Source organism: Ailuropoda melanoleuca, chromosome 12 (genome assembly GCF_002007445.2).
Source record: "Ailuropoda melanoleuca isolate Jingjing chromosome 12, ASM200744v2, whole genome shotgun sequence".
NCBI classification, from domain to species: domain Eukaryota; kingdom Metazoa; phylum Chordata; class Mammalia; order Carnivora; family Ursidae; genus Ailuropoda; species Ailuropoda melanoleuca.
Genome location: NC_048229.1, coordinates 15,039,384 through 15,053,361, shown reverse-complemented (window position 1 = coordinate 15,053,361; position 13,978 = coordinate 15,039,384). Strand labels below are relative to the sequence as shown.

Below are 13,978 nucleotides of genomic sequence, written 5' to 3'. Positions count from 1 at the left end.
CTGTTCTTACAAGAGTCTGCTGTCTTGGTCACTGCTGATTGGTCCAAGGTGGACAAGTGAGGCTAATCAGAGCTTTTCCCTGGGATTTTTTAAACTGGGACAATGGAGGGGGGGGTCCCCAGGAGAACAGAAACTGTATTGCCGTCTGCATAGGAAGCTGCCATGCAGTGGGATGGGATGTGGCTGATGCATAGAAGAGGAGAAACCAAGAGGAAGAGCCCCTCATACCAGTTGCATCAGTGATCCAGATGTATCTCTGTCCATCCCATAACTTCAGCCCTTCCTCGTATCCCTTGAGGCAACCAATGCCCATCTAGTCCAAATCCATTCGCGCTGGAATTCTGTCACTTGAAACCAAATCACTGCACCTTTCTGAGCCCGTTCTTTTCGTTCTACAGTGATGCTTGTTGAACATTTTTTCATGTGTCTATTAGCCATTTTTATGTCTTCTTCAACATGACTAGCCATCAGGGAAATACAAATCAAAACCACAATGAGCTACCACCTTACACCAGTTAGAATGGCAAAGATTGATAAGACAGGAAACAACACATGTTGGCAAGGATGTGGAGAAAGGGGATCCCTCTTACACTGCTGGTGGCAATGCAAGCTGGTACAGCCACTCTGGAAAACAGTATGGAGGTTCCTCAAGACGTTAAAGGTAGAGCTACCCTATGACGCAGCAATTGCAGTTTAACTCAAAGATACAGATGTAGTGAAAAGAGGGGCACATGCATCCCAATGTTCATAGCAGCAATGTCCACAATAGCCAAACTGTGGAAGGAGCTGAGATGCCCTTCAACAGATGAATAAAGAGGACGTGGTTCATATATACAATGGAATATTACTCAGCCCTCAGAAATACCCACCATTTGCATTGACATGGATGGAACTGGAGGGGATTATGCTGAGTGAAATAAGGGAAGCAGAGAAAGAGAATTGATCACATGGCTTCACTCATACATGGAACATAAGGAATAACGCAGAGGACCATAGGGGAAGGGAGGGAAAACTAAATGGGAAGAAATCAGAGAGGGAGACAAACCATGAGAGACTCTGGACTCTGGGAAACAAACTGAGGGTTACAGAAGGGAGGGGCATGGAGGGATGGGGTGACTGGGTGATGAGTATTAAGGAGGGCACGTGTGGTGTTGGGCACTGGGTGTTACACACAACTCATGAATCACTGAACACCAAAAACCAATCATGTACTATATGCAGGCTAACTGAACATAATAAAAAAATAAAGTGATGCTTGTAACCCCTCCTTCATAGAATTGTTATGAATAATGAAAAACATCATGTGTATAAAGTGCGTAGGGTTGTGCCAAGCACATAATAAGTGCCCAATAAAAGTGAGCAGTGATCACTATTTGAATCAGCACCCGTGGTGCCTGGAGATAGTGTGGGAGCTCAGCATTCTTGGAGAAGAAAGGAGATGGCTTTGATTCTTCTTTTGACTCTGTCCCAGAGAGAAGGGTCAGTGCCTCTCTGCCCAGCTGTGGTTGCTTCTCAGAGGATGAGCCGAGTTCTGAAGGCCTCTCAGTCGGTTCTCATTGAGATGTCTCCCATGGTGGGGGCCTGAGGCACAGATGGGCTTGGTCCATACTCCAAATGGAGCCTCACCTCACTCCATTCCCATTTGGCTCCAGCTGGGAGCCACTCAGAGCACAGCTCCAGAGCTTAATTGCATTCTGTTTGTATGTTGCCAAACACTAAAACCTTGTTGTTGGATTTAAGTGTTTTGGGAAATGGGCTGTGTTATGTCACCGACTGAGGCTTGGAAAAGTTGGAGCTGCTGAACGAGCCGCTAGATCGGACGTTGGTCTCCAGTTGGCCCACCTGTGCTCACCAGGGAGGACACGTCGAAACGTTCCTCGTGAGCTCTGTGAATTAATCTGGAAGATGTCCTGCTCTTGCAATGGCCCACACGGTAGGCCCTCAATTATTATTTTAAATAGATGATGAATTATTCAAGACATTCAAGGTATAGTAAGAGCAGACCTTTAAATCAGACGCTGAGTGAAGCCCTGCACATCTGCAGCCTCAGTGGGTCACAAACTGTGCTGCCCGTCAGAAATGACCTCGGCAATTTTTAAATGTCCTGACGCTCAGGCCACACCCTGCACCAATGAAATCAGAATCTCAGGGCACTGGGAATTTAAAAAAAGAAAAAAACAAAACCCAGGTGGTTTGAATATGCAGTAAAGTAAGAGAATCAGTGAATGAACTCATTCCATCCACTCACCTGAGTCCTAGGAAGCAGGTGCTGTAACTACCTCTGTTGTACAATTGAGGAAACTGAGGCACAAGAGACGTGTGAAGTGATTTGTCTAAGGTCACACAGCTGGTACATGTCAGAGCCAGGTATGGAACCAGGCTGTCTGGTCTGCGTCCCTGCTCTTAATCCTACACGATAACCACACACATACCATAGCCTACAACATGGACTTATGCATCTGCCCTCTTCTTCTCTGTCCAGTCCCACTGCCTGGGGATGCCTCATCCTCTTGTGGTCTCTTCTGGGCATTTTCAAAGTCTCCTCATTGGTCTTCTGGCCTTTGGGCTCAGGCATCTAATTCAGAATCGTCCAGTAGAATTATAATGCATGCCACAATGTGATTCTAAATGTTCTCTGGGTCACATTAAAAAAAAAGTAAAAAGAAGCAGGTGAAATTAATCTTAATACAGTATTTTATTTAACCCAGTATTCCCCAGCTAGTATCCTTGTGACTTGTAATCGGTATCAGAACATATGAACGCGGTAGTCTGCGTTCCTTTTGTTCATGCTAAGTGTTGTGAGTTCCGTGTGTATGTCACGGTCATAGCACATCTTACTTTGACCAGGTGTATGTCATGTGTTTGAAAGTCATATGTGAGAATGGCTACCCTACTGGACAGCAAGGCTCTAACCCGTTCTCGACCCTGCAGGTAGAATGAACTTCCTGAAATGTCTNCTGCAGCCTCAGTGGGTCACAAACTGTGCTGCCCGTCAGAAATGACCTCGGCAATTTTTAAATGTCCTGATGCTCAGGCCACACCCTGCACCAATGAAATCAGAATCTCAGGGCACTGGGAATTTAAAAAAAGAAAAAACAAAACCCAGGTGGTTTGAATATGCAGTAAAGTAAGAGAATCCATGAATGAACTCATTCCATCCACTCACCTGAGTCCTAGGAAGCAGGTGCTGTAACTACCTCTGTTGTACAATTGAGGAAACTGAGGCACAAGAGACGTGTGAAGTGATTTGTCTAAGGTCACACAGCTGGTACATGTCAGAGCCAGGTATGGAACCAGGCTGTCTGGTCTGCGTCCCTGCTCTTAATCCTACACGATAACCACACACATACCATAGCCTACNTCATAGCTTATCCACCCGTCTGCTCCCGATGCCTTTCTCACTAAATGCTTGTCAAGTAGAGAACACGTTTTATTTTACCCAATCCCCTTTGTTCATTTTTTTTTACTTGCCTGGCTTGCAGACGTGTAGGTTTGGGGCCCTCAAGATCCAGCTCTCTTGTCTTACAGATGGGGAAACAGTCCCCAGAAGAGAAAAGCACTCAATCTATTACCAACTGGCCCATGTCTTGGCTAGTCCTACCCAGCTATCCTACTCTTCTTTGGTGAGTTTTCTGGAAATGTAAAACAATATTAGCTTGAAGAAGAGGAGGAAGGTGAATCTGCTTTATGTTATCAGTGGTTCATGAGATAATAAAGTATAAATAAGATGTTTGTAAATGGGACCACATCCCAGATGCTCTAGAGTGGCTGGCTGCATGTGTAATGGAATGCTCTTACGAGTTCTGGTACAAAGAGGAAAGAGCAGCAAATTGATCATTTTTGTACATTTTATCTCCTCCCTCTCCAATGGGGACTGCTCACGAGGGAGATTCTGCTGCTATTTTAGCAAAGTGGATGATGGTGTCTCTGTGCTACCCCAAGCAAAAAATCGCTTTGGGGGTAGATTACTTGCTTCTTTGATTCTCTGAAGCATCACACCTCTTTGTTGTTATCATGGTTGAAAGAGATAATCACGAATGTGCTCCGAAGAGCCATTTTGGGGGGTAACTAGAAGACATGGCAGAGTGCTGTTTCACGCTCTGTAATTCAGCTTCTTGACCATCTGACTTCCTAGTAGTCCCAGTCATGGGAAATGGGACCATTCAACTGGGACTTAGGGAGAAAAAAAAAAAACAACTCTATGTAAAGTTAAGCTTCCTAATTGAACAGGTTGGGTCCACTGTTTCTCTTGGCAACCTCAGTTTCACTTGGAAAGAAGCCAGAGAGCCAAGGAGGAGACAGAGGAGAGGTTCATCAGGAAAGCAGTTGTCTGGGGCCCAGTTAGTGCAAGTTCAGGTAACACATCTCCCAGTACCTGAGAACATCGCTGGGGTCTAGAGAGGGCAGTGCCCGTTTCACAGGCTTACTCGGTGTTCTAGAAATAATGTGGCAGGCATTAAAGAAGAGGCATTGAAAAAACAACTTATAGGGGCACCTGGGTGGCACAGCGGTTGAGCGTCTGCCTTTGGCTCAGGGCGTGATCCCGGCGTTATGGGATCGAGCCCCACATCAGGCTCCTCCGCTATGAGCCTTTCTTCCTCTCCCACTCCCCCTGCTTGTGTTCCCTCTCTCGCTGGCTGTCTCTGTCTCTGTTGAATGAATAAATAAAAAAAAAAAGAAAGAAAAAGAAAAAACTGAACTTATAGATACAGAGAACAAATGAGTGGTTGTCGGGGGTAGGGTGAGGGAATTGTGCAAAGTTGATCAAATGGTACAAACTTCCGGTTGTAAGATAAAGAAATCCTGGGGATATAATGTCCAACATGGTGACTATAGTTAAGGATACTCTAGTGTGCATTTGCAAGTTGCTAAGAGAGTAGATCTTGAAAATTCTTATCCTAAGAAAAAAATTATAAATATGTATGGTGATGTATAGTATGTATATAAATAGATATAAACATATTTATAATCATTATGTTGTACACCTAACACTAGTACAATGTTTCATGTCAATTATATCTCAATTTGAAAAAAGTTATTAAAGCTGGGGAAAAAAAGAAGAGGCACTGTAGTTTATTGGAAATAAGGCCGTGGATGAGAAGCCAGCAAAGCCATGATTAACCTCTTCCAATTGTGGAACTCTCTCATTTCCTCTTGGATTTCCTGGCTTGACTGTTTGATCCCAGACACGTGGTGCCGTTCTCTGTACAGACGGAGCGAAGGTTCCAGGGCTAATCCACATCTACTCGCAGTGCTTAAAATACACTTTGGCTAAGATACCCGTAAATATAAGTTCCGGTATTGTCTTCTCCTTCCTTGATGGACTGTCTTGTGCACCATCACTCTACCTACCTATCCCACTTGGGAGACCACTGAGCGAGGAAATCCACTTCCCCAGCACCTCTTTTCACAGTGGTAGACGCACGCAGGTTGGCTCCAATAACAGTCCCCACCTTACATTTTTTTCATGCTCTTTTAAGTCCAGTTTGGCACTTTCACACCTGCTGCAAAGCTGAGTGATAAAACATTTGTGTTCCTCGTCTTTCCCTTTTCTTTTGATTGATGTTGTGGGTTTAACTGGAGATTTTCTCTTAGCCTTACCTGCACGATACTTGTGATGTTATTCTTTTCGCCTTCTATCCCCCTGGCCCTTGAGAGGAGGGGCCCTTCCTCAGGGGTGTCTGGGATTTGGCTAGGCTTGCCCAGAGATCCCCTTTCTCTCTTCTGCATTCATTGGATCTTTTTGTTCCAAGTGAAGGAAACCAAACTGAATCTGGCTTATGCAGAAAAGAGAATTGGTTGGCCCCCACAGCTAAACATTTCAAAGGTCTGGCCAGAACCAGATGTTCAAATGAGGTAACCAAGATTTAACTCTCTCTTACTCTCAGCTTGATTTTCCTCTCTTTATTGGCAGTGTCTCTGAACGGGGTGGCTCCAAGAAACTCCAGGCTAATTTTTATCTTTATAGCCAACACTTTCCAGAAGAAAACCCTTTGTTCTCACTGATTCCAGTGGGAGCTCAGGGTTTGACTTTTATTGGATTACCTTGGGTGTCCATTCCTGAGTCATTTGCTGTGATCGGGTACATGTAATACTTGGATTGGTCAGGTCTTGGCCACATGAGTACAGCTGGCAGCAAAGTTGAAGTTCCACACAACCCACAGTGCATAAGAATCAAGGAGAAGGGGGTGCTTTCTAAGGAGAGCATGGGCAGGCACAACCTTTACACGTCTTCCAATTTTTAAATGATTTTTCTTGACAGAGGCTCAACCTCATTGTTGGAACACTATGGTCCTTTGCCTGGATTATAGCCAATGCAATTGTGATGCCAACTACCCAGAGTTGGGTCAGGTCTCACAGGCTAAGGGCACGGTCCCCAACAAGAACGCCTTCAAGATACCATCCACAAGTTCAGGTATCCCCAGAAATCATCTGCATTTCTGACCACCATGCTATGATTTGGGGGTTCTCCTAGCCCCTCAGATGCAGCAATTTACTAGAACAGCTCCTAGAACTCAGAAAAGAGTGATAATTATGTTCACGGTTTTATTATAAAGGGTATAAATCAAGACCTTCTAAATTAAGAATTTCATAGGATGAGGTCTGGGAGGGTCCCAATTGTGACACTTCCGTGTCCTCAAGAAACATCATCCTTTTGGCACATCAGTGGATGATTACCAACAAGGGAAGCTCCCTGGAGCTCCAGGCACTCAGAGTTTTTATTAGGGTTTACTGTGTAGGCATGGCTGATTGAATCATTTGTTCTGTGGCTGAACTAATCTCCAGCCCCTGAGCCTCAGGCGGACAGACTGATACATGATTCAAAGCCCCAGTCCTCTGATCACATGGTAGGTCTCTCTGGTATGGCCAGCACCCAGTCTAAAACTATCTAGGGGCCCACTGTGGGACACTTCATTTGCATAAACTCAGGTGTGGTCCAAGGGGCTCACCTTGAGTAACAAAGATACTTCTATCATCTGGGAACTTGTAAGGGCTTAGAGGCTCCCTCCAGGGAACTGGAGATAAAGACCAGATAATTTCTTTATTATGTGATGCTCTTCTATGCTGGATCCCAGCTTCTTCCCAGGCTTGGAGATTAGCCACTGTCCACTATTCTCTTCTGCTGCCACCACTTCTAGACTCAACTTCACCTTCCAGCTGGGACTTAACAGCATTTTCCTCCCACAGTCTTGTGAGGGGTCATCTCTGGGGTCTCCCCCTGAAACCTACTTCTCCCTATTCCCAATCCTCTCTCTTCCTCCCAAAGCCCGTGAACTTGGAAAAGTCCACCCCTCTGTGTCTCGTTTTCTTCATTGGTAAAATAGGAATAATGGATTGGTTTCAACTCAGCTGAGATCATACCTACCCTAGGAAGCTTTCTCTAGAAGACACTTTTGCTTTTTTCTGTGGCTAGCATCTCCTCTTTTTTGAGAATCTTGCGCTTTATGAGATGAATCTTCCTCTTATTATAAAAGATAAAAATTCCAAACTTGCTTTCTCAGCCTTTCTGGCAGCTTGGATGTGATCATGTGAGCTAGGCTTTGGCAATCAGAACATAAGTTCTTGGAGGCAGTAATGTAAAGACTCAGGGTGAAATTAGCCAGAATCAGATTTTATTGCTTATGTCTAAAGAACAGTGACTGATACACCTTTCTTGACCTTGATGCACCTTCCTTGACTTACCTGACAGGGGAGGCAACTTCTGTGTGTTCCATCTGCATATTTTCTCTGTTACCACCACCGTTGTTGTCATTGCTAATGTGTATTGAGTTCTTACTGTGAGCCAGAGGCTTTACACATGCTGTCTTATTGATTCCTTAGTGGCATAGCCATTTTACAGATGACGTACATAGAAGTGAAGATGCCTCCCGAGGTCATGCAGCTAGTGAGAGCACAATTGAGATCTGAACTTTCTCGGTCTGACACCAGGATCTTCTCTTTTAACCATCATGCTATAAACCATCATTTAACCCTTCTGCATTTAAGGCTGTGCATCTAATCCTGGAGGATAAGGTGTCTCTATTTTTATACCTCTGGCATCTCTCACATGGCCTGGCACAGGTAGGTGTTCAGTGAATGCTTGAGCTCAAGTAGATGACAAGATCTCACCTGGTTCAAGCACGTCGTGAACATCAATGAGCTGCCCACCCACTTCCCACGCACCCAATTGCTGCTTTCCCTCCCTTAGCTCTTTTCTTCCAGTTGCGATCTCCAGGACTTGTTTTTTAATTAATTTGAATCATTCTCTAGCTTCACATACCTGTTCCCACGAACACCTTCTTCAAATCAATGTAAAGTTGAAAATCTGCCCCAATTTCCAGTTTTTCTTGTTCACCTCTGTTCCTAGATTTTTGGGACTTAGGGAATAAGGGTGCCTCAAGGGCACCTTATACGGTATCATGTCCTCCAACCTCCAATTTTTTGGTGAGAAGAATTTCACATTTTTGGTAAGAGCTTCAATCTTTAGAAAAGGTTCTGGCATAGGTAATTTCTCTATTTGGAAGACATGTTGCCTTTCTGTGGAGCTCCAAATAACAAATCTGTATTCTCTCTGGTATGATGACACCTTGCATAGAGGAGTCAAAGACTTTCTCTGAAATTTGTGAAGGAGGGCATTGTCATTCAGATGGCCATTAAAGGAGCAGATGTTGGTTAGGTGAGAAGAAGGATAATGCTAATATGCCTAGTTCTTGTAACTGAGTACTTTTAGCTGTAAGTGACAGAAAACCCAGACTCAACTACCTAGAACAATGAGAGGCTGTATCATCTCACATTGCAAAAAGTCCAAACCAACGTAATTCTCTTGGCTCTGCCTCCTATTGACAGCAGGATGCCTGAACAATTCTGGACCTATGTGATAACCTCCCAGGGAGGAAAGACTGTTTTCCCCTGTGTCTTTCTTTTAGGAGAAAGAAACCTTTTTCAGATGCCTCCTTTTGCACCTCGTCGGTAAAACTCATGGGTCACATGATCATCTGTAAATCAATCCTGGCATGGGGAATGGGTATTTGCTGACTTGGGGTGAGTGATGGGAGAGCCTAAACTTCTGCTGTTTAATAGTAATCTTGTCCCACACTCTGAAAGTAGGTTTTTGTCACTTTTAAAAGTCTGAGGTAATTGGAATGCCTCAGCTCTGCTCTTATCAACCTGATGGGTCATGGTGGTAGAAGTGTTTGTGCTGGTTTTGCCTCAGTACACTAAGCTTTGTGTTCATTTCTATATACTCATGAGTCGCCAGCTTTGTCAGAATGGATAGTCTTGTATATCTGCCACCTTGCAGACATCCATATTTCCCAGAAGACAGCAGATCTGAGGAACCCTGATGATGGCTCCTCTCACAGTCATCCAGCCAGCCAACCATCTCTCCATTTATCTACTCATCCATCTATCTATCCATCCATCTATCCATCTCTCCACCCAACCATCCATCTATCCATCCATCATTCCTTCATTCATTACCCCAACCATCCACCTACTATCTACTCATCTATCCATCCAACCATCCAACTATCCATCCATCATTCCTTCATTCATCCCCCCAAACATCCACCTACCTATCTACTCATCCATCCATCCAACCATCCATCTATCTATCCATCCATCTATCCAGTTGATGCCAGAAGTCCTATGATAGGTGCTGGGAATATATTGATGAATAAAGCAGATCCAATCCTTGCCCTCACAGACCTAAATCTAACTGGAGAGACAGACAGTAAACAAGTAGACAAACAAACATTTTGGGAGCTATTTTGAGACTAGAACTGAAATGGCTTTGTCCCCCCAATGTGAGCTAATGTGGTTCCTGTGCTCAGTCTCCCAGGCTAGTGAGGTGGGGAAAGCTTGAGGGTCAGAGAGACAGATCAAAGTTTCAAGTTACTGGGTGTGTCATGTCTTTGAAACGTGAGTAAGATCTGCTTTGTACATCTCAGAGGATTGCTTTGAAGATCATATAGTATTAATGGATATGAACGTCCTTTGACAGATGTAAATGGTTTTTAAAATTTATTACCACTAGAGCTGTGGCTCTGAACTCCATCAAAAGATGGCCAATTTGAATCCCAACACAAAAGCCTGCATGTAAGTAGAGAGGCAGTGTAATATAGTTAAAGGAATATTGCAAAATCTCAAAGACAACCAGAATTTGAACTCTGGATCCATTGATTGAAGGTATGTGACTTGGGCAAGCCACTCCACCTTGTTGAGCCTCAGCTTTTTTCCTCTGTAAAATGAGAATAAACACAATAATGCCAACCTCAGAGGGTGATTACAAGGATTCAACCAGGAATGCATATGAATGAATGACATAGTGCCTGGCCTACGTCACTTGGAAAATTATCACATCTATTAAATTTTTACTTTTCTTCATCTGCATATGGCTTCCCTTGTCTACCTCTAGGACCCGAAACAGGGGAGAACACTGTTTCAGCCACAGAGAGTGAGGTTCAGGGGCTGAAATGAGTGGTTTGGGTAAAGAGGGAAGTGTTGCGGGAGTGATTTTTTAGTTAGCTTGGGCTTTTCCCCCCTCGCCCAACATCACTCTTTACAGTTGGTCATAGCTTTCGGTCCAGGTCCTTCCTGATCTGGGATCCATGAAAAGAAATGTCAGGATCAGGGATGATGACAGTGCAGCTGTTGGTTTCCATGGTATGAAACTCCAGCCACTTTCCTCCTTCATGTAAAGTAGGAAGATAAGTAGTGAAATCAACACAATGTAAAGTTTGTATACCAGGCTCACTATTTCTGTTAAAAAGAACAGAGGATATCCACCCAAATTATGTAGTTTTGGGCAAGTTCCTCAGCTTTTCTGCACCCCAGTTTCCTCTACTATTAATATCAGAGTCATACTGACCTCATAGACCTGCTCTCAGGATAAACCGAGATTAACACTCAAGGCGCTTAAAACAATACCTCGCATACAGTAAGTATACAATAAATGCTCCATTTTAATTTGCTTGCCTGTATTTGGCTTGTATATGGACAGAGTAACTCTGAAGATACACAGGCTACTAGACACAATGAGATTGCCTCTCTAGATGGGAGTCAGGTCTGAAGTTTGGATGTTATTTAGCAAATGTCCTTTTACAATGTTAAAATTTTTAGCACGTGCATGCATTCCCTTTCCCCATTTCCTAAGGGCAATGTAACATTCCTTAACTATTATGAACAGTGCCAAAAAAAAAAAAAAAAGACTTCGTCTACATATTTACCATGTTATTTCACAGCCCTCTGTGTCTCAGGTTTTGGGGAAGAAAATTCCCTTTCTTCCTTCAGTTGACGCTCTAGCAGGGGTCAGTAAATTAATAGCCTGTGGCCCAAATCTGGGTGTAGTCTGTTTTATAGGGCCTCCAGTATAAGAATGGCTTTTACATTTATAAAGGGTTACATATATGAAAAGATATTTACTCTCCACTTCTTTACAGAGAAAGTTTCTGTAGGGCACATGGGGTTTTAAAAACTCTCATGATAGCTACTCAGTTGGCTTGGTCAGAGGAACAGGACAGTGGATCCTGGTCATCTGGTACAGGCTTGGCACACAGTAGGTGCTTAATTATGATTCTGAGAAAGATGCTCACAACACAGCTATTTCTCCCTGTGGCTCTTTGAGCCTGGGAGCCAGGAGATGATGTATTCCTTCCTCCAAGCCCCCAGTCTATCTTAGCAGTAAAATATCTTCCCTCGTTTGAGTAAGTACTCCTTGTCTAAGCAGAGTAGGTCTTGTTGCTGTTGTGAATGCTTGACTTCTTCCTTTATGGCAGAAGGTTCTACTTTGCTGATGGGCATGATGGGAGCGCAATGCTAATATAGACCACTAGATGGAGCTACAGCTCTGAGAACTAGGCTCAGAAAGTGGCCCGCGGGAGGGCCCAGTGTCTTGTGATTTTAGCATCTCCCTTGCCCAAGATGGACCGTTCTGGACTTGGCTGTGCCACTTACTGGCTGTGTGACTGTTGGCAAATAACCTTAAGTCTTGGTATCGTTACTGTCCTTACTTGTAAAATGTGGATTAGAACAATGTCCACCTAAGAGGGATGTGGTGAGCATCAAATGAGCCATTATGGGAGTATTATCTTATTTGCAAGCCTTGCAAATGTAAGTAAATACAATGCCAGGGAGCCCTGCCTTTAAAGCTGTTCCTTGGGTATGATTCCAAAAGCAAGATAACTTTCATGACCTCCTCGTCTCATTCAGTGACGACTGGGGTCAGAGAGGGCAGCAGGGGAGGGAGGGAGGGAGGGAGTTCAGAGTCAGCTGGATATGAGTGCAGGACACTTTTGGGAGGCTGGATTTCATCATCTGTAAAGCAGGTGAGTCTGGCCTTGCAGAATGGTGCAGACGAAATGAGATAATCCATGTCAAGCACTTTCCAGAGTGTCTAGAACAAAGTAGGCCCTCAGTCAGGGCTGGGTTGTGAGTGGGCGGCTTGATGTTTTTGTCATTCTGTTCTCAAGGCTGCTCTCCTCTCCTCTCCTCCCACTTCCTACCTTAACCATCACAGCCCATGCGATGTGGATGTCCTGTTTCCACCTCGGTCCTTCCGCCTGAGTTTCAGATTTTCCCACTTGACTGTGCCACTCGATATGCTCAAAACAGAATGTTCAGAATTTTCTTTTCTTCCTTTCCTCCTGGTACATTAAAGGCACCATCCTCCACCCAGAGATCCAAGCTGGAAAACTGGATATGGTTCCTGACACTCTGCCTTCTGCCCACTTGTAACCCACCACACCCAGTTCTATTGGTTCTTTTCAAGAGACTTTCTGTCCGCATTGCTATTGATCTCCCCACAATCGCTTCGACAGCCCTTTCTTAGCTCCCTGCCTCCCGCCTTGCACTTACACAGTAGCCTTTTCTTCTTTTTCCTGAAGACAAGTCTGATTATGCTCCTGCTCAGGATCCTTCCATGGCTCCCTATTGCCAGTGAGTTGGTCTTAACCTCATAACATGGCCTAGAAAGCATCTTCAAATTTGTCTCTACCGCCCTCTTCCATTTTCCAGTCCTGCTAACAACCTGATCTTACAGTCTAGCCAGACCTTGTTATTTTAGTTCCTCAAATGACATCAAGTTTCTTTTTGCCTCCAGGCCATTGCATACACTTTTCTCTGTACCTGGAACATTCTTCCCTTCCTCCTTGTCTGGCTTAGCTTTCTCTCCCTGGCTCCTACTCATCTTATAGCTATCATCACCCTCTCTAGCAAGACTTTCCTGACCACCTCAGTCAGGTATGAGTTGAGACCCACCCCCTCCTGCCACCCCCGGCCCTATGTCCCCTGGGATGTTCTTGTACTTGCTTTAATTTGGCACCATTGTGCCGATTCTCTAGTGTAATTAAATGTTACCTAAGATTTGAGAGATGTATGAGATACATATCAATTTTGCAGAGTCCCATCCCCTGTCTAGTGGGAAGCCAAATGTGCATTCAGGATTTCTATAGGGGCACCTAGGTGGCTCAGTTGGTTAAGCGTCTGCCTTTGAGTCAGTCATGATCCCAGGGCCTTGGGATCCAACCCCATGTCATCAGGCTCTCTGTTCAGCAGGGAGCCTGCTTCTCCCTCTCCCTCTGCCTGCCACTCCCCTGCTTGTGCTCTCTGTGTCAAATAAATAAATAAAATCTTAAAGATTTCTATAAATCTAGAGAACTTACGGAGTAGTAGTCTGTCTTGGAGTTCCTGCTATTAGACTCTTAATTGTGTTCTGTTCTGAGTCCCTCAAGCCCTTTCTTTGCCTCCAGGCAGACCCAGATGTAGAACATAGCCTTTTCTCCTGTTTCCTCAAAGCATCACTCACAGAGGGCCCTTGAGTATATGACAGAAATTACTAAAGATCCAAGGTGATGTAGTGAAAGGGGGTTGGTTTGGCTTGTAGTTCTTAGAAATCCCCTAGCCAGCCCCACCTCGGGAAATTTCTCCTGGTTGGTTTTCCCCCAAGTTTCCTTCTCACTCTGTTACTCAGCCCCCTTTCCCTCTTTCCTCTTTTTTTTTT

At 44.4% G+C, this 13,978-nt stretch overlaps 1 protein-coding gene across 1 annotated transcript in view; it reads right to left on the bottom strand.

Moving 5' to 3' along the window:
* Window positions 1-10,550: 10,550 nt before the first annotated feature.
* Window positions 10,551-13,978, bottom strand: part of CCDC60 (coiled-coil domain containing 60) — a 156,421-nt gene continuing 152,993 nt past the window's right edge. Inside the window, exon 14 of the mRNA XM_034637989.1 lies at window positions 10,551-10,580. Coding sequence (XP_034493880.1) covers window positions 10,551-10,580 — 30 coding nt within the window. The remainder of the gene's footprint in view (window positions 10,581-13,978) is intronic.